The following is a 20,861-nucleotide window of genomic DNA, read 5'->3' as shown; positions in this document are numbered from 1 at the left end:
GCTAGCTATTTAGCCTTCAGCTCCAAGTATGAAGACTCTCTTGCTCTGATCTGTCATCTCTGAATCTCTGATCTGCTGTGTGTCTTCAATATGCCTAAGGATTTCATTTTTCTTTCTATCTGTCCCCTATGGACACCCTTTTCCATAATGAGACACTCATGACTGCACCAAAGCTCCTTTGAAAGCAAGAAATGTAACCAAATACAGCTTTACTCAACATCAGAAAGACTGGGAGAATACAGCCTATTTTTACGTATAAATTATTCAGAAAGCTAAATAAAAAGTGCAGTCATGAATTCATGGGCTTGATCCTAATTCCTTTGAAGTCAGTGGCAAAACTCCAGCTGCCTTCAACAGTGGAAGGACTGGTGCCCATCTGGCACCAATTTCAGTACCAGAAGAGTCCCTGTTGAAGCTTGTGTAGATTTTACTGACAAACTATTTTTTCATCAAAAAATGAAACTCATTGGAACTTAAGTACTTCCCAGGAACTTGCTTGTTTTGACAAGTTGTCCCTCAGGAAATTGTTTCACAGATGATGTTTCTCAGCTAAGACAAGAAATTACCAAAGCCACAGTGGTTTAAGAGTTCAACAGGGTACTTGGACTCCTGGAGTCCCTGTGTGGGAGAATAGCCATGGGAGACCTGGAACAACTAACACTTTCCAAATAGAAAGCCACAAGCTTTCTGGCTATGCTGAGTATCTTTCATTCTTGTAAAGAAAACCTTTGTGACTGCCCTCCTGAGCCCAGGTGTTCACCTGCACCACGAGGGAAGAGGTTGGTGCTAGCAGAAGTGTGAGCAGCCTTACACTGGGCAGCAGCCTTGGCCAGGGACCTGTATGAATCTGCAGGCTTTCAGAAGCAGTTCAGATGATGTCTTCATGCCTCACTGAAACCTGGCAGTTGTGTGAGCCCTGTATCATTACAGCCAGTTACTGCAAGGAAGGCAAGCCTGTGCAGCAGCTTTGTGCTGAATCTAGAAAGCCCTTCACTTGTGAAAACTTGCGCTGTGAGCCAGCACAGGCTAGGAAAGACTGACTAGATCCTGGAGCAGAGCTGTATGGATCACAGGTAAACTCTAAGCAATATCTTTAAAAAGAGCCAAGTTTTGTGTCTTCAGAGTTTTCAGGCAACTTTCTACCTCCTTCCTTCCTTAAAGTTTCACAAGGCTCCTGGTGCTATTGCTTACTCAAGCGATCAACAATACCCATAAAATTATGAATTAACTGAAAAGTAACAAGTTAAATACCACCAACCAAGGAAGTTAAATACCACCAGCTAAGGGCAGAGGATGTCTTCAGACTTAATGAGTGCATCAAGCCTGGGAGTCCTACAGCAAATGGCTTCCAAATTATGGTGTGTGACCCCAAATAATTATAAATGGGATTGTGAACCAGGAACATCATGGTCATGTTGTTTCAGAGACACATCTTTTCCTGATAGCTGCACTGTGTACACATGCTACCAGACATGACATTTTGCTCATTTGCTCATATTCTCAGATTTGTTCCTGGAAATACAGTTCTTGAAAATGCTGGTTTTGGAATGATCAGGGTTGTGTGAAAGAAGCAACAATACCATGTCATTTTTTTAAAGGAAGCACTTGCTTCCAGCTTAATGAGACAAAAGATAAGATGAAAGACAAAAGCCATATATTTGCAGAAGTCCTTTATAAATTTGATAAGAAATGTGTTCTGGTAGGTATTGCGATAAAGACCTACACCATCACCCCACACCATCAATGTTACCTGCAGAAAGCATGAAGTTGGATAAATCTTTGGAGACCTTGGAGGACCTTGGAATTGCAGCAAAAGGAGCACATGGGAAAGCCAAAGTAATTGCTGAAGTAATGCAAGGCTTTGCCTACACTGAGCAAGCAAGGAGTCTTTGTTGCAGTGATTTACAACTTTGTGTAGAATAAGAAATCTTGTGCAATCAGGGAAAATTAAGTTTTATGTGCTACAACTGAAGATTACCTGTGGGGAATCATATACAAATAAATGCACTGTACTCTCTATCTCTGATAAAGCAGAGATGAAGAATGAAAGTAAATGCCAAGTAAATGTTTTGGTTCAATTGCTTGTAAAAGGAACCAAGGTATGCAAAATTCAAGCAGATATTAGTACTAAAGGATTGTGATAAACAGCTTTTGCCCTGTGTGTACTACATTTAGAGACATTTTTTACTACATAGTGTTCTGGTTTCTGCTTCCCAAATACAAGACAGAAAAGAACTGCTAGATGTGGTACAGGGCATTTGCCATGGTGTGATGTCCCATGGGACTGTATAGTTAGATTCTGTGTGCATGGAGCTCCTGGTACCACTGGCTATAAAGCTGGTTGTGGTAGAAGGTTCCTGCCCCAGCTCCAGAGTCACACTGCATGTTTTTCTGGAAGCAGCCAACACTGATGGATATCAGTTGTCTGTCACAAAATGTCTTTGGAGAGATGCATCCAGTCTTTGGGTTTACTATTTGCCAGTTGGGGTGAGAATATGAGTCAGGACATACTGTGTTGCTGTTTCACCAAACCATTGGATGACTCCCTAGAGGGAGACTCCCGAGATATTTCTCTGAAATGGGACTTGAATGATGTGTGTCTGAAATGGGCAGCTGGACCAGGACACGTGAATTGTTTGTGTTGTGCAACAGGGAGACTGGTCTTCTTAACTATGCACACAGATGAAAAAAGGAATTGTGCTGAGAGAGACATGACTTGACAGCCTGAGTTTGTGTCTGCTGTGGTTATTACAGTGCAAATTCTGCTTTGAATTGCTTGCACATTTAAAGCACCTTCATCAGCATGTGCTGATGCCTGGTACAGCAGCATGGCTCTTTTTCCTCAGTGGGAGCATTAATTTGCATCCTTTTTTAATCTATGCAATGACCAGTTATTTTAAAACTATTTTTATATAACCCTGTCTCATCTTGGAGACATCTATACTTCTGTCATACTGCTAAAAGATGGACAATGGATTGGGATGGCATTATAGGGCAGGGGTTGTGGCACATAGCATATTGCATACTGCACAACAGGCACAGCTCAGTTTTTTTGGAAGCCTGACCAGTAACTGAAAGCCAGTCCGTAAGTAATGAAAATAAGTTTTCTGTGCTATATGATGATGCAATTGGGTTCACAACCCTCCTCCTCACCTTGTGGAAGAAAAATCTGACAAGGGTGAACTGTGATAAATTCCCTAAATTCTGCAGATTCTTGGCTGAAAATGGCAGCACTCAACCTCACACTCATGGCATGACTCACTGCCCTTCACCTCAAAGAACTATTTATAGACCTCTTTGGAGAATCCAAGATGTTAAAACATGATGGGGGGCAAGGTTGAGTTCAGAGTAAGAGGTCTCTTCATTGACTTGCCACAGCTGCAGTCAAAAGTACATTGAACTCTCTGGCTATCAAACTAGAAATGTTACTTGTTCAACTTTTTGAGTTCAATTTCTGGTTTAGGCTAAACCCAGCATAGTGGAATCATAGTGAAGTAGTTAGTGCCCTTGTCTCTTGTACACCCATCTGGAGCTGGATCAGTGTTCTGGTTTCTCTCCAAGCCTGCTCTGCCACAGGTGTCACTGCTAGATAAGAGATGTGCCATTTCTTCAGCCCCAATGAGCTTGGAGCAGATCGCTTAGGATGCTCAGGCACATGTGTCACATTACTGCAATAAAGTACGATGATTGCCAGCATTAGTCACTTTTATGACATCCATATGCAAATGATGTTTATGCTAGTATGCTGCAAGTGGAAGGAATTTGGAAAACCACTGCTCTAGGTCATGCTGTTTGAGCTCTGAGATGGCAAAAGGAATGGGCTAGCAAAAAAATCTGCACAGTAGGAAATCTTTCTGAAACTGCACAACACTGGGGATTTTTTTCCTATTTGTGGAATTACTCAAGCTCAAATATTTTCCTAACGCATTCCTTTCTGAAAACAGACTTCCCAGACTGCATTGCACCTACATTCCATAGGCAGAGAGACAAGCTGTCCCAAGGAAACTGAAATTTTGCAAACTGTGACCACATCATGTGATGCAGTCACACAGAGACATTTATTCATACTTATATTATTTTTGCCATTAAATGCTGAAAAGCTCCCGTCACACATCAGAATTTCATTGTGAGAAGCATTATGCAAACATAGAGTAACAAGAGAGCTCTTGGCCCAGAGAAAGTACAGTTTAGGATGAGGACAAGAGACAATGTATAGTTATAGGCAAAATATACAATACAACAGTCTTATTTGAAAGATGGACAGAGGATTTTGCACAACATACATCTTCTCTAGTCATAACAGCCAAGAACAATTTTAGAGAAGAAATCTGGAGGAGCAATGCTGATGCGGATGTTTGAAGCATTCATCACAACAGTGAAGAACAGAGCACTATGGAAGAAAATTGGGATTTAAAAAGCTGACAAAGTGATTGTCATAGCTGGAATTCAGTAATAAATAAAAGACAATAGGCAGAGAGAGTAATGAGTAAGCAAAGGCTTGAAGGTAAGGGAGAGGTATATGGGCTATAGAGGACAGAAAAAAGCTCCAGATAGAAAGAAAGGAGCAGCAGATGAAGACATCAGACTATCAAGAATGAGACACATATGCATTTGCTAAGGACGCAAAAAGGATGTAGCCACAATTAGGGTGCAACCTGATAAGAGTTTGATCTTTGCAAATGCTCAGCAATCAGGTTGGACAAAACTGGTAGAACTGCTGGCCACATGAATGAATTAAACCACTCATGAGGATGTGATTCTCATTGGCAATGTCTTTATTACTTGCCATAAAAGTACATTGTTCACTCTTTAACCAGTGGCCAAAGAGAAAGTAACACACTTAACTGTGTAGCGTCTACTACACTGAAAACTCTGGTATGTGCTTAGGGAGAGTTCCTCCATGCAAAGGCAGACCTGCGTGTCTCTGGAATGATGTGGAGCTGCCTTTACTTTGACCTTAAACTCAGCTCTCAGGAGTGCTTTAGTGCCTTCAAAGACCCCTATTATGACAAAACCCTGTGCTTGAGACAGAGCATATCCCTAAGCAGTAACCGGTCAGGGTTAAACCATGACAGCCCCCCAGGTGCTGTAGGGCAGAGAAGCTCAGTGCCAGTACCAAGAGCTCCCAGTACCAAGAGCTCTCAGATCTCATCTGGCCTGGAAGATTTCCAGGAATTCAGTATTAAACATCTCTACAGCTCTTCTTCCACTCCCACAGTTCATATATTGAGGGATAGTAAAACCTTGCATCCACCAAATCAATATAACCACATACATCTCTTTCCTGAGCGATGCACCTATGGAAGTGAAAGTCTTTGGCTGGGAACAGGCAAATAAATCTAAGCACTGCACTGGAGCAAGGAGGGAAGATGCTGAGGGAATTAGTTCTCAAAGGTTAGAATCATAGTCCTTCCTCCTGGTCTAGGAAAAGAAAAGAAAAAGGATATAAGAGGAAGCCATCACTGTAAATTCCTTACTATGTTGTTGAGGTTGAAGCAGATCAGAGAAAAGGGATCAAGGAGATGACCATCAGGGAGTGCTCTCCCGCCTTCTGCATGGTTGCTTTCCTCTTGAGAAACAGTGCTGACTCTTCCCTCAGTACCATCCCTTTTGCCATGTGGTAAGAGGAGAATATCTCCAGCATGAGTCTATCACTGTCTGAATGCTTTGGCACCTCTCCTGCTCTGTCCCAAGGTTTCCAGAAAAAGTCTGTTACAGAAAAATTCTATTATAGAAAACTCTCTCATGAAATTTCCTGTCAATTTGATTCAATTGTGTCTAAACAGATCGGAAGACTTCAAAGTCAGATTTAGAGCAGGACATTCCCTCAAGCCTCACTTAAGTAAAACCTAATATTATTATATGGTTTATGGAGTATCTAGTATGCTTTGTCATAAAATTATAACTTAATTAAATAATGCGATAAGTTAAGGGACAACCAGGAGTCGGAAGAGGTTGCTTGCACAAAGTCCCACACTCCTCACCTCACCATTGTGGCATGATGGCTTAGAAAGCAGTGCAATGGCAGCAATCGCTGCAGGATAACTGTGGGTGGGAGTTGCTGCCCTCACAGACATGTTTTTGTAGTGTGATATACTACATGGCCTCCTTTCCCATCTTTCCTCTTTCTGCCCTGCATCAGCATGGATGTTCAGGTGACTATGCAGGAAATGGGATGATGAAGCAGATAAGACTGGAAACTATAACAACTCCAACTTAAATTAATAGCTTTCAACAGGGAGACTTCCCTGATTCATCTCAGCACGCAGATATATCTGGCAGTCCTGGAACGTGGAGGACAGAAGGAAAAAATTGCTGCACATGAGGCAAAAGCAGGACAATCCCTTTGGCAGTAGGTCTTGCTTTTGTCAGATTACAATAATGCCAGTATTACACTCAAAAACAATGCAGCAGGAGATAAAATAAACAATGGCTGGTCTACTTTGTAAAGGAATAAAGTAAGCACAACCAATGCAATTTCTTCTACAGTACAGACTAAACAAAAAGGGGTCACCCTTCAAGAATCCTGTGTGTTCTAGAGAAAATCTGGAAAAGATAGATTCCCAAATGAATTCCAACTATCTTTCCCTGTTTCTGATTTTTGTTTTTAATTTGCAGATTCCTCCTCTAGTCTTTTGAATTTGGTTTTTTCAACATTCAGCTCTAACACCTAACAAAATGTCAGAGGATTTCAGACTTCAACATCTAGTTTTGGCACAGCTAATGACATTTTTAGGTAAAAACACAACTTCATATGTTATTTTTACTATTTGAAGCATGCATTCAGCATACACACACACTCCTAGATCTCTTTGTGTCTGGAATAAAAACAGTTTGAGCATTCCAGAGTCTGTGACAATTAAGAAATAAAGAAAGAGGTAAAAACAATACTTTGCTACATCCTATCAGGAAACTGTTATTCTTGAAACTATTCTTTAAAAATTCAAAAGGTCATGTTCAGACACATTTGTGATTATTTACTGTGGTAGAATAAGCCTAAAACCATGAAATGGTTTGGGTTAGAAAGCATCTTTGAGATCCTTTAGCTTCAGCCTCCCTGTCACAGGAGAGGTGTTCCAGCCTTCTGATCAGCTCTGTGGCTCTTCTCTGGATTTGTTCCAACAGGTTCACCTCTTCCTGATGTTGGGGTCCCCAGAGCTGGATGCAGCACTGCAGGTGGGGTCTCATGACAGCACAGTAGAGGGGGAGAGTAATCTGCCTCATCCCAGTGGCCGTGCTGCTTTGGATGCAGCCCAGGATGTGGCTAGATTTCTGGGCTTGTGATTGTGCACTGCCGAGTCATGTTGAGCTTCTTACACACCGACACCTCCAAGACTTTCTTTTAAGGGCTGCTCTCAATCCATTCTTCAAGCAATCTATACTTGTGCTTGGGATTGCCCCGAGCCAGGTGCAGGATCTTGCTTTTGGCCTTGTTGAATTTCCCGAGGTTTGCATGGCCTCGCCTCTCAGGCCTGTCCAGGTCCCTCTGGTTGCCATCCTTTCCCTCCAGTGTGTTGACCACACCACAGAGCTTGGTGTCACCAGCAAATTTACTGAGGGTGAACTTGATCCCACTCTCCATGTCACAGACAATGGTTTTAAACAGCACTGGTCCCCATACTGACCTTTAAGGAATGCCACTCATCACTGCTCTCCACTTGGACATCAAGATGTTCACTGCCACTCTGAATGTGACCACCTGGACCATTCCTTATCCACTGAGTGATTCCCCTGCCAAATCCATGTCTCTCCATCATACTTATGCAACATGCTATCTTCTGAAAACAGAGATCAGAGGGGGCTCTAATAGGCACTCCTTGGCAATTTCTTTTTGGTGTCACTCTCATCACTGTCCCTCTGATGGAGAGCATCTTACCCGCCACTGGCAGCAAAGGATAACATGTGCTTCCACCTCTGCCAGGCCCTTTCACAGTCTGGTGATTTTAATATTGCACCCACCTTTCTTCATCACTCACAACATCAGTGCTGTGACAGACACATGAAAACATTTTGGTCTTTGCTCATGGGGCTGTGGCCACCAGAAAAGGGGCAGAGAAGGCAGCCAGTTTGCCAGGGGCATCTCCCAAAACCCTCCTATTGACCCTCCACGTCTATATTTGGATTTAAGATCCCTACTCAGAGTTACAGGAAAGCTCCCCCAGAAGGAAGCTACAATAATTTCACGATTACAGTAAATTCATGAATACAAGCCGCACTGAATATAAGCCGCATTGCCGGGTGTTGGCAAACATTTTGTTTTTTGTCCATAAATAAGCCGCACCCGAGTATAAGCCGCTCTGTGTTCGCAGCGAGGACCCGCGTGCAACAAAGTTGCCAATTAGTAACAGAACTGCGGCAGGGCGGGGTTTACTGGCTTGGCTCGGGCCATGAGGGCTCAGGGCTGCCGACAGGGCTGGGTGGCCCAGCTCGGCACTGCCGCTCGGCGCCGGCCGCTGCCACCGCTGGGCTCGGTCACCCCGGTCCAGTGCTGCCCCATGGCAGCAGGGGGGGCACAGAGCCTGCCAGCACCTGCGGTGGCCATGGGAGCCGGGGATGTAGCCTGCCTGCTCCTGCGGCGGCGGCACGCGGGGATGGGAGCCCCCCGAGCCGCGAGGCCAAGCGGAGAGAGCTGCCCCACCTTCCCCCGAGCTGCGGGGCCAAGCAGGAGAGAGCCCCTGCCTCCTCCGAGCCATGGGGTCAGCAGGAGAGAGCTGCCCCTGCTTCCCCTGGGCCGCGGGGCCAGCAGGAGAGAGCTGCCCCGCCTTGCCCACCCCCCGTGCTGCCTGCAGAGCAGCTCCACCCACCGCGCAACAGAGTATCAATTTGTAACAACCGCATAAATGCCGGGTTTTACTGGCAGGAGCTCGACTTTGCAGTTTGCAATGACTTGGTTTGCACTCCCAGGGTTGAAAATGTCAGAAAATTATTCACATATTGGCCGCACCTGAATATTAGCTGCATTCCTGGTATGGGAGCAAAATTTTGGTCAAAACAGTGCGGCTTGTATTCGTGAAATTACTGTATAAGCCACACCATTTTGACTAAAATTTTGATCCCAACCCGGAAATACGGCTTACACTCAGGAGTGGCCAATATATGAAAAAAGTTCTGAAATTTCCCAACACGGAAGTGCAAGCTGAGGTGCCGAGCCAAGCACCTGCCAGTAAAACCCAGGATTTTGAGATTGTTACAAATTGGTTACTGTGTTGCACAGCGGGTGGAGGCAGGGGGAACCCTCCTGCCGGCCCTGCGGCCTGGCGAGGAAGTGGAGGGCTTCATCCCCGCCTGCTGCCTCGGGTGTGCTCTGTCGCCACCTGCCACTGCTGCTGTTGCCGCCGCGGGTGCAAGTGGGCTCCTGCCACTGCCGCAGGGCAGTGCCAGGCCGGGGTGAGCGAGCTCAGTGGTGGTGAGCGGCAGTGCTAAACCGGGCCACCTGGCCCCGTTGGCAGCCCCGAGCGGTCCAGGTCCGCCCGGCCCCAAGCCGAGCCAGTAAACCCTGCGATCCTGCGATTCTGTTACTAATTTGTTACTTTGCTGCATGCAGGTCCTCGCTGCGAACGAGAGTGCGGCTTATAATCCGGTGCGGCTTATATATGGACAAAGAACGAAAAGTTGCTGACACCTGGAAGTGCAGTTTATAATCAGGTGCGGCTTGTAATCATGAAATTACTGTAATTAAGATGTGCAACATGCACTAAAAAGGACACTAGGAAAAGATGAAGAATGCTAGTGTGAGAAATAATGAAATCCTCTAGGACTTTATGTTTAATTACAGTAAATTCACGAATACAAGCCGCACGGAATATAAGCCGCACTGCTGGTGTGTTGGCAACATTGTTGCCTTTGTTAATAGATAAGCCGCACCCGGAATATTAGCCGCACTTTAGTTCGCAGCGAACTTTCACAAAGTCGTCATTTAGTAACACAATCGCGGGATCGCCGGGGCTTACTGGCTTACTGCCGACCTCGGAAACATTGTTTCCAAGTGAAAAAAGACACACCCTTTATTTACAAGCCGAAAAAGACAGGAACAATAGTGTGGTCATTTTGCGAGCATTCCCAATGGATCCGCGTTGCCTTTAAACAGCCGCTCAGCCGTGCGGGCAGGCAGCTGAGCTCCAAGCGGAGCCACATCTCTGTGCTGGCACAGGAGCGGCCGTTGTAGCCCTCGCGGCCCGCGGGGGGAGCGGCCGTTTTAGCCCTCGCAGCCGGGCGGGGGGAGCGGCCGTTTTAGCCCTCGCAGCCCACGGGGGGAGGGGCCGTTGTAGCCCTCGCAGCCGGGCAGGGGGAGCGGCCGTTGTAGCCCTCGCAGCCGGGCGGGGGGAGCGGCCGTTTTAGCCCTCGCAGCCGGGCGGGGGGGGAGTGGCCGTTTTAGCCCTCGCAGCCGGGCGGGGGGAGCGGCCGTTTTAGCCCTCGCAGCCGGGCGGGGGGAGCGGCCGTTGTAGCCGTCGCAGCCGGGCGGGGGAAGCGGCCGTTGTAGCCCTCGCGGCCCGCGGGGGGAGCGGCCGTTGTAGCCCTCGCGGCCCGCGGGGGGAGCGGCCGTTTTAGCCCTCGCAGCCGGGCGGGGGGAGCGGCCGTTTTAGCCCTCGCAGCCCACGGGGGGAGGGGCCGTTGTAGCCCTCGCAGCCCACGGGGGGAGCGGCCGTTTTAGCCCTCGCAGCCGGGCAGGGGGAGCGGCCGTTGTAGCCCTCGCAGCCCACGGGGGGAGGGGCCGTTGTAGCCCTCGCAGCCCGTGGGGGGAAGCGGCCGTTTTAGCCCTCGCAGCCAGGCGGGGGAAGCGGCCGTTGTAGCCCTCGCAGCCCACGGGGGAAGCGGCCGTTTTAGCCCTCGCAGCCAGGCGGGGGAAGCGGCCGTTGTAGCCCTCGCAGCCCACGGGGGAAGCGGCCGTTTTAGCCCTCGCAGCCCGCGGGGGGAGCGGCCGTTGTACCCCTCTCCCTGAGGGGAGAGAGGCTCCCCCAGCCCTCTCCCTGCGAGCCCAGCCAGCCCCGTAGCCGCACAAGACTGAAAACACTTTAAAAAGTACAGAGAAATATCACACACTTTTATCGAACTGCCGAGGTAACTCACCCCGATAACAACCCCCGCCCCTCAGTAACGCCGCCATCCACAGGCAGGCAATAAGCTGTTCTCTGATTGGTTCATCGTCGGAACAACGGGAAACCATGGATTTCAGACTGTTTTGGCTCGGGACTGGACCAGCATGATACTAGGTAAGGGCAGATATCACATTTTTGTCCATAGATTAGCCGCACCGGAATATTGGCCGCATTTCCGGGTTTCCACCAAAATTTTAGTCTTCTTCCTGCGGCTTGTATTCGTGAAATTACTGTAACTGCTAGACAGTGTGTCTGTTGATATACAGCTTCTCAACATACATTCATGCATTAGCTCTAGGTGAGACTGAAATTTACTTCCTTTTCAAAAGGAAAAAGATCCTAGGAAGTCATCAATGCTGAAACAATCTTTAGTAGCTGTCAGAGGTGATCAATGGCTGGAAAAGACAAAAGATCTCTTCGATACCTTCTCTAGAGAGCATGGACTACTGATGATATGCTCTAGATCCCACTCAGAGCCCTGGTACAGTGGGTATGCTCAATTGGAATGCTAATTTCCAATGCTTGGAAACCTGCACCATTGCTGGAGTTTGTCACTGCAATGGTTGTGTGCTGTGCTCTGAGCACTGCTGCCAAGTCCAACACATTTGTTGCACAGGCAGAAGTTATCTCTAACAGATGTGCTATCTATTTACTTGGTCCTTCCAAGGTATCAGTAGTGCTTTTCTTGTTACACAAACAACCCTGCAACTGTAACAGAAGAACAAAAACTTTGAGACAGAACCCAAAACTCAGCATAGAAATAACAGGATTAAGACAGAATTGCACCCAGGACCAGAAAACATATATTAAAGCACAAGCATGGTTCAGGTGATCTGGAGGTGAAGGGAAGGGCAGATGTGTTTAGAGCACAGGGAAGTGGCAGCAGATGCAAAACACAATAGGCCAGACCCCAGCCAATTTGCACCAGGCAGAATGACAAACAGAATTTTTCAGGAGAAGTGCTGGAAGTCCTTCAGTGGATTATGGCTATGGACCAAAGTCTTGTTATCAGATCAACTTAGATACCTAGGAGTCTAATTTTTGGCATTTAGGAAGCAGCACTTCAAAAATGCCATGTACAGATATAGAATTGATACATATGGCTTAGAAAGACACAGGAAATTGGCTTATTTGCAAAGGCTGCGTGCTTAAGTTGGTTGTGCTGGAAACCTTTTTTTGTTATAAATTGCTCCAGAGAGTTATTTTTATAAAACACGGTCTAGGAAATTCAGATGTTACTCATAATTAGGGGGGGTGGGTGGGAAAGATATTTTTGGATATGACAGCTGGCAAATTTCTGCCTTAACAGGCCCTGAAACAATAAGAGGTGATAACAACTCGGATCTGGTTTTAATGAAAAGCAATATTGGTCATAACACATAAATCCAAATAATTTTGAGTTTATGTAAATGAAAGTAGGCAAAAGTAAAATCGAGAGAAGACCCGTAACTAAAATTGTCAGTTCTCAAAAGGCAAATTTCCACAATCTACAGCTGTGTCTAAATTTACATGCTGGCTCTCACCATGGCTCACACAGATCTCACAATTGTCTGGGCTGGAGGATGAGTCAATTATGACAGTACTCCTACCTATCTCTGTATGCAGGCTTCCCCTCTGTGGCACCACCTGAGATGAACTTCAGTGTAAATGTGGTGTTCCCTGACAAAGAAAGCAGAAAGAAGTCCTGCTTTGACTTGTCCAGACACAGCCTGAGGAGAGTGAGTGACTCCAAAAGGTCTGCAGAGCTGAGGTGCTCAGCTAGTCCAGGGAAACATGGCATTTAAGTCAAAAGATGACAGTGCAGCTCAGTTTTGTATCCTGAAGATGGAGGAAAGTGCTGGAGAATCTGTATGAATGATCATTTTATGAAGAGTGCTAGAAATCAACAGAGAACTTAAATGAAATTCGTCAAATTTTAAAAAGCCCAAATTTTCTGCCCTAAGTCATGCTAATTTACATTTTACATAGGAAATTAAGTCAAAGAGCACAAGGTTCTTTATTTATAGAAGGAAAAGGGAACATAAAAAATCAAGCTGTTATGCAGAAAAGATGGGCCACAGATTAAAATTATTTGTGTATATATTTAAGTAATATATACATAATAGACAAATATATATTTATATAATATAATATGTTGTATATTTAATCTTCTCACCTCTGACAGCTAATACTCTTAGTTTTTCCAACTAATATGATCTTTATTTGAACTTCCCTAGATTATTTTACTTTGCATGTAAGAGTACTTTAAATTTAAAAGAGTTTTATTCATGGATTGATGTGAAAATAGAGGTCCTCTACAACACAAACTCTGCATGTTTTAGTTTGAATGTGAAACATGAGAACTGTATTTTATGCTTCATTTACAGAGAAATCTGATAACAAGAAGTGTCTTGGAATATTCTATAATATTGTATACAGGATAAAAAAAAGCGGGACCAACTTTTTAGAAGTTATGAAGGAGCAGTAATGAAATTCTTAAAACAAAATATGTACAAAACTTGCAAATGCATATCAATAAAGCTTTTCACCAGAAATTGGCTGAACATCTCTTAGAGCTTACATTTTTGTCAGCTTTACAAGGTTCTTACTCCATTTTTATCATACATACAAAAGGAGAGAGAACAGAAAAAATCAATTGTGATGTTAATGAGTATAATTCTTAACTCATTAGTTTTACATCTACTTACAACTGGGATGAATTTGCTCCTCTGAGGTTTAGTAAGTCAGCTTTTCTAAAATCATCTACATTAGTTTCCATCTACCCACCTTTTAAAAGCTTCCATTTTTAGCCACATTAAATGATACTTGCAAGGCTAAAATGAACCATTTTGACAGTTCTTAAAAACAGAGATTGCACGCTCTTTTTGAAAAGGGCACCAAACAAATGTACTTAATGAACATCTAATCTTCAGATTTTTTGGATGGCTTTCATAAAAGATACTCTGAAAGATTCAGAGTGTGTTGCCACCAAGACCACACAAAAATAAATGATGGGTCAGACATCAAGGTTGAATTAATTATGAGAGTCCCATAGGGACCCATCTGTCCTGCAGCTGAAGGGAGAAACCAGACTGAGGAGAGAAAAAGCATAGACACGAAGTGGACAGGGCAACAATTATTTGTTGAAAATGGTCAAAATAGCTAGTAGAGCTAGAAATACACATGCAGACACATCTGAGTTTTCAATAATGTAACTGTGATGACTGCCATTGGGGACACCAGCATAGTGTGAAATGGCTGATGGGAATCTGCATATAGAGAAAGAAAGGACAAAATCTGCCATCCAGATTGAAAGTGTAAACCATCTGCATGCATTTGCAAGCTAACTAAAGGCTGCCCTCAGCAAAGTACATAGTTACACAGCTAAGGACCTTCCTCTGCTGGGAGGACGGGCCTCCCTGACACTACTCAACATCCTCAGCTGGATCCTGGTAAATGTACTCGGCTTTCCCTGGATGGGTTAAGCTGTTTCAGGATGACTGCTAGATCCTCTAGTACAGCACAAAACTTAAATGGATGGGCTGCTCTGCAAAGATAATTTTGGAATGAAAAATCACTGCTTTCTTTAAGAAATGTGTTTGCCTTTGGATTTTATTTTATTTTCACTACTGGTTGAACTCTTTTTAAACACTGGCTTGCAAGTATTATTTTCCCTGGGGAGTCTTCTGGACCTATGCTGCAGGACATTGAAACCATCGGCTCTGCCCATTCTCCTCCTCCTTTTTTTTCCCAGAACTCCTTTCTACTTTTTTCTTTCTTTTTTGACTGTGAAGAACAAGAAAAAGATCCTCATTACCCTGCTTCGCTGCTCTGTAAAAAGAATTTTAAAGCTCCTAATATTACTTAATCACAGCTTTCAGTGCTCCTGCTGCCATAAAACATTATAACAATGGGCTGGCACTTCATCAATTGTAATTTGCTGATATTACAGTCACAGTAGTGCCCAACATAATTGCCTTGCTCTACCACTGACTCAGAAGGCTTCTTGATCTTGGTCAATCTTCTTCTTTAATGTGGGGGTTGCAAGCAGAAATTTCGCTCTAACAGCTCAGATTTTTGAACTTCCAGTTCCTGCTCATTTGAGCAGGATGCATCCCTCCAAATACTTGGCACACCATTGCCCTCAAATTTCACTCCCAGATACTTAAATCTATCAGGACACACTTTATTCTTCATTATTCTCAATTTTACACATAGCAGCAGAACAAAACTTTCAAAGAGAGATAATAACAGCAGTTATTAAGAATGAAGGAGCTGGCTTGAAGACAGTAAAATAAAAGAAATTTTGTCAAGGCTTTAAATTCTTTGCAGGTTCAAAACTCCTCCTAGCACTAACATGAGTTCAGACTATGCAGATTATTAATAAGATGTTTATTTCAGGACAGAAGGCACATCGAGGATCAATTTCATTATGTTGTAGGATTTTTTTTTTTCTGTAGACAAATTAAAACATAAATTATCAGCCCAAATGACTTCTACTGAAGATGAAGGACAGCAACAAAGTAAGAAGAAATGGTAGCCCCAACTCTCCCTGACAGAGCATACTGTTTGTGACTCATGCTGTCAGAATAATCATTGTGAGCCGAGAGTATTTGTTCCTTATCCACATGCAGCTCTACAGAGGCAGGAAAAAGCCTCTCTGCAGACATGCAAACACCCTTGCTAAACTCTTACTTGTAGGGAATAAAGAATAAGATCCATGCCACATTACACTCATCTGGCTGTACAGACAACCAAACATAATGCTGAGATAGAGACTTTCTAAAACACTGCAGGGGCAAAGTACATTTTGATGTCTTTTGTGCCTCTTTCTGCCGTTTCTGGGCTTCCTTTAGAGAACCGGTGAGCCTGGTGAGGAATTTGCTAACCACCCCTTTCACCACCCATTGCAAAAGCTTTGTAAGCACCTGCAAAAGCCTTTTGTAGCTTTTGTAAGCACCTGTTTGAAGGGTATAGCAGCACATTGCCAGGATAAAGTGTTGCTCCAGGGAGCCACAACAAGGATTATATCCACTGTTTGTAGCCCTGGCATGCTAAACCCTGAGGTCCTCAAAGTGACTGGTTTGTTTTCTAAAGCTCTGGCTTGCATAGCAAGGGTAAGAGCTCTTGTCTGGGCCGTGGGAGCAACTGGGGACATCAGAGCCTGCCAAGCTGGAATCCACTCTATCCAGAGTGCAGAGCTTAGGATGCCATGTGAAATCCCACACACTTCAACCAATCAACCGACACAAATGGAAGGCTACTGTGAGAATTAAACTTTGCTTATTCTACACATTTTGCCAAGATTTTGAAAACCACTTAATGGACTTGGACAGACTTGAGGAGTGTTTTTAGATTCAAGTACTACTTGTTTAATGGATTTATTTTATAAATATCAGCACTGAGATTTCCAAAACTTCTTTGGGACATGACCTGCTGATTCCTTTTAATTTTAATGCAAAGTACATCCGAAGCTGGCAACAGCAACATAATTGTATGCTCATATTATATTCAGAAGGCAGCCTTCATCCACTATGTGGATGAAATAGGTGGCCAATATTGTAGTCTGGAGAACCACTTCCCCTGGTTTTACAAACCACTGCACAAATATTATGGCCATGGCATCCAGGTGTTTAAATAGGCCTTTCAATCCTCCAGATTTCAAATTTATACAGATAAAATACAGGTGTGTGTATACACATGAATATACACATACTTATTTTACCTACTCCGTGTGAGTGTCTGGTATGAATGTACATGCATGCAGACATTCCTGCATCTGCTCTTGGCCCCCGGCGCTGGCTACCTGGCTGTTTGCATCCCTTTAGAATCTGCAAGCATCACTGTTCTGACTCTTCACAGTGCTACCTCCTGTATCTCCATGGCCACCCAGGATGTGCTAGTGCTTGGAGAACTTCAGCAAGACATTGCACATGTTCTCTACAGGCTGTTCTTCTGAGGTTATAAGCCTTTCACCCTCCAAGAGCAGTAATTATGGAGAACAGATACCTAGGAGTGGGAGAAGGATCAGGATGCTGCACAGTGCGTAGGCAGTGTCAGCCTACAGATCAAATTAGAGCTGGGGAAAGGTGATGAGGTGCAATGGTGGCTGGCTGTGCAGAGGTTCCCAGTTCACCCCTTCTGCAGCAAAATTCAGGACAGTAACATCGCACTTTCCCGGGACAGGAAAAATAAGGGGAAACGGATGAAATCTAGGAAAAACTCAGCTTTTTCATTTAATCACAACAAACTGAACATGTCTTACACATTCAGAATAGAAGAAACTATTCATTAACTTATGTGAGGCAGCTGGTTTCCCAATAACAGCTCCTACACATTCTGGTTTTAATATTATAGTTCTTGTCAACTGTGGGAATGCAATGTATATTAATGATGGTTTATTCCAAATTGGTCATTGTTGGAGTTAATAATTAGGTAGTCAGGCACTAATTATCTCTATTTTGTCTCCAATTGCTAACTAAGAAATCTGTAAGTAATTTCAGAGGCAGGCACCAGAGCCTCACACAGCAAAGCAGGCTCTGCTGTGGGCACAAGAGATTCTTCACTACAGAGAGGCACCAGACAATGTCTGGAAGCAGAATCAGGGTGATACTGCTCTGAGTACTGGGTGCAGAGTGCCAGCACCTCAGAAAAACACACATGCATGTGGTGCCCATCTGCTCTTTGCAGCCCTGGTTCACCCATGAGGGAGGAAAGCTCGTGGAAGACACTGCCTGGCACCTGGACAACAGAGCTGCACCAGCAGGGCCACCCGCTGGCTACAGCCCTGGTCCCAAGAATCTGTCTGGAAGGCACCACCAGCAGGAGGACAGGCAGCAGTGGAAAAAGTGGAACCACAGGTCTGCACAAAGGAAGTGAATGGCATTTACTCTGAAATAAGAATCCTGTGAAAATTACAACAGGAAAGAGCTCAGGATAAAGATAGGTCTGGCACCCAGACCAGGGCTGAACCTGCACTACTGCTCTGTACCAGCCCATAACTCATCTCTCTCCTCAGATGTGTGCAAGGTATCCCAACTTCAATCACCCTCCCCTATTTTCCCTATGCACTGTAGAGATTACGCCAAAGGGGAAGCTTTTAGGAGGAGTTCATGTAACATATTTTGCTGACCACTTTAAATTGAATTGGGTGTATCCCCATAGTGCCTTAGCAGACAGCAACCAAAAAATTCCCTTTTCAGTATTTCCGTTTTAGTTTATCCTTCTCATATAAGATTACTTGAAGTTATCCTGCCCTTGTAGGCACAAAACCCCTACAAGATTTCATGACCAGCATCCACCATCATGTGTTATAAACTTACCTCAACATAGAGGATAGGGAAAATGCCAATCTTGTCACCCAGCATTCCTTCTGCCCAGTTGTCATCCACCCTCCTGATGACTGTCAAAATTTCATCCTAAAATCAGAGATACACAAAATACAAAATCACATATTTTCAGTAGTAGAAGGCAAATTTTTAGTTACCCACATGATAACTTAGAGAATGAGTACACAGAGGAGGTCATAAACCAGGTGAAGTGTTTCCTGAATCCTGGGCTAGCAGCATCCCTGGCCCAGCATCTTATCCCAGCATCCCACTCAAAGTGCACTGAAGCACCCTGCAGACAGGGGCAGCTCATGCTGGCTGTCAGCAGCTCCAAGGGGCTGGGCACAGCAGGTGGGAATAGGTAACACTTGGCTTCATTAGGGGGAGAGAAGAATGTCTGACCCAAGAGGTCACCTATAAATCATAGGTGAAAGCACCTCAGCATGATGGTGCCCCTGTGCATCCAAGGGTCTGTTGTGATGCTTGTGTGTCTGCTCTGGAACACAATTCAAAGGGAAGCACCAGTACACTACAGGTAGTCCTGGAAACACTTCCAACAAGGAATAGTACAAGGTGCTCTGCGACAAGCAAACACTGATGACACACTGAATGTCAGTTTTTCTTTTAAAAAATATTATAAGGTAAAATTGCAGAACAGATAAAAAGCCAAAGACAACAGGGAAAAAACCCAAATTGCACTAATCTGTTGGATTCAGATTCAGGTAAGATACAAGTTCATTTCCTAAAACCAATGGCATTTTAATATTATATTTAATCTAGGGGACCTTATAGGAATTTCAGCAGATGATGAACTTCTTTGTGATTATAAAACAAGAGATAAAGCAAAGTACAAACTAGATCAACATTGCTCTAATTTTCACTTGGTATAGTTCAAACCAGAATGTACAAGTCATTAGGAAAGCTCAAGTGAACAAAACTCTGACTTTTCCCAGTTTGAACTACTCAGTTTGTCAATGGATTTCTGCTACCATTCTTGTCTCCTGGGATCATCATATTAAACCCAGGCTTAAACCAGCACCACTTTCCACAGCTGTGGAAGGTGGCCCTCTCAATGGGGCTCTGCCTGGATGCTCAGATCTCCTACGAGAAAAGGAAGGAGTGGGCTGAGAGGAGCTGGGAAGTCAGCTTTGTTCCCTCATGGCATCCAATCTTCCTCTGCTCCTGTGCAGAAATTAAAAAAAAAGAGGAAAATCTCTTCCTCCAGAAAGCTGAGACAGACTTCCCTGCCGATCTCACTTTATTTCCACGACTCACTCTGTGAAAGTAAGAGCTATTTGTGGTCTACCAGGCCCCATGTAACAAGATACTGATGTCAAATGACCGGGTAAGGGCAGCTGTTTTTTTGGCAGATACTTCTCACATAGAAAAAAACCCACACAAACTCCTGATCTAGGATGTTCAGACCACGGATTTGCATTGATAGAAAAATGACCAGAACAGAGATGTGATGTGATGTACTTTGTAGTTTTTGAACATGTGCATTTTGAACACGTGCACTCAGAAATGTTTCCTTTGAATTATTCATCTGAATGATCCATTAGGGGAAAGCTCATAGAAACGGCTACAAACTGAGTCCTTCAGCTATTTATTACAGCTGGAAGGATGCAAAAAGAATTTGTGCATTTAATTTCCTGAAGAAACAGCTAGCATTCCCTTCCAAAGCCCTGTCTGCACAGACCATTTTTGATCTGTTTAAAGAACTGACAGCAATGTATCTCTGCAAAGCTTCCACAAGCTCTTACAAAAGACCGATTAGCATAAATTTAAAATCTAGGTAAAGGGTGTAAACGAGGAAAAGTAACAACTGCATACCTTCAGGGACCTGCTATGAGTGTTCCCACTTTTTATATTTGCTTAGCTATTTCCTTAAAAGAGTTTTTTAAAAACACAAAATGTGATGCAGTCTACACTACATGCACTTATATAATCTTATGTGTGTGTAAGTGCATACATATGGGTATGAATAGAATCATAGATTGTTCAGGTTACAAAGGACCTCTGAGATCATTGAGTCCAACTGTTAAGCCAGCACTGCATATAAATATATATATATTTGCATCTATTTACACATGTAAGAAATTAAGAAAAAAAAAATTTAAACTGCAAAATCCCAGAAGCTTTCGACCACATCTTGCTAGAGGCACTATGCAATCCCTTCTCTGGAGCAGGCTGTACAGACACCTGTCAGGAAAGATTTGTCCTGTGCTGACTTTGCTCAGGGATGGAGTGGGGAATGGTTAGCCTTTGAAGATCCCTTTCAATTTTACCTTCCATGGATGTATAAAACTTGGAAGCATTTCCATACACTGAGATTCGTTCGGCTCAGCCAAGCCTGGCTGCTGAGTATGGTCATATATGAGAAATGCATCCTGAGATATGCTGACATTCAAAATGAGTATCTTTGTGGGAGAGCAAAGTGCAAATTCTTGAGAATTCC

General features: G+C 44.2%; 1 protein-coding gene across 1 annotated transcript in view; it reads right to left on the bottom strand.

The window, feature by feature from the left end:
* The window catches only part of SH3RF3 (SH3 domain containing ring finger 3), a 249,081-nt gene that overhangs the window by 69,685 nt on the left and 158,535 nt on the right, over window positions 1–20,861 (bottom strand). The window contains exon 3 of the mRNA XM_033051735.1: window positions 18,398–18,493. Coding sequence (XP_032907626.1) covers window positions 18,398–18,493 — 96 coding nt within the window. The remainder of the gene's footprint in view (window positions 1–18,397; window positions 18,494–20,861) is intronic.

This window comes from Catharus ustulatus, chromosome 2 (assembly GCF_009819885.2).
Source record: "Catharus ustulatus isolate bCatUst1 chromosome 2, bCatUst1.pri.v2, whole genome shotgun sequence".
NCBI classification, from domain to species: Eukaryota; Metazoa; Chordata; class Aves; order Passeriformes; family Turdidae; genus Catharus; species Catharus ustulatus.
The sequence above is the reverse complement of the archived record's forward strand: the minus strand, read 5'-3'. Positions and strand labels throughout refer to the sequence as shown.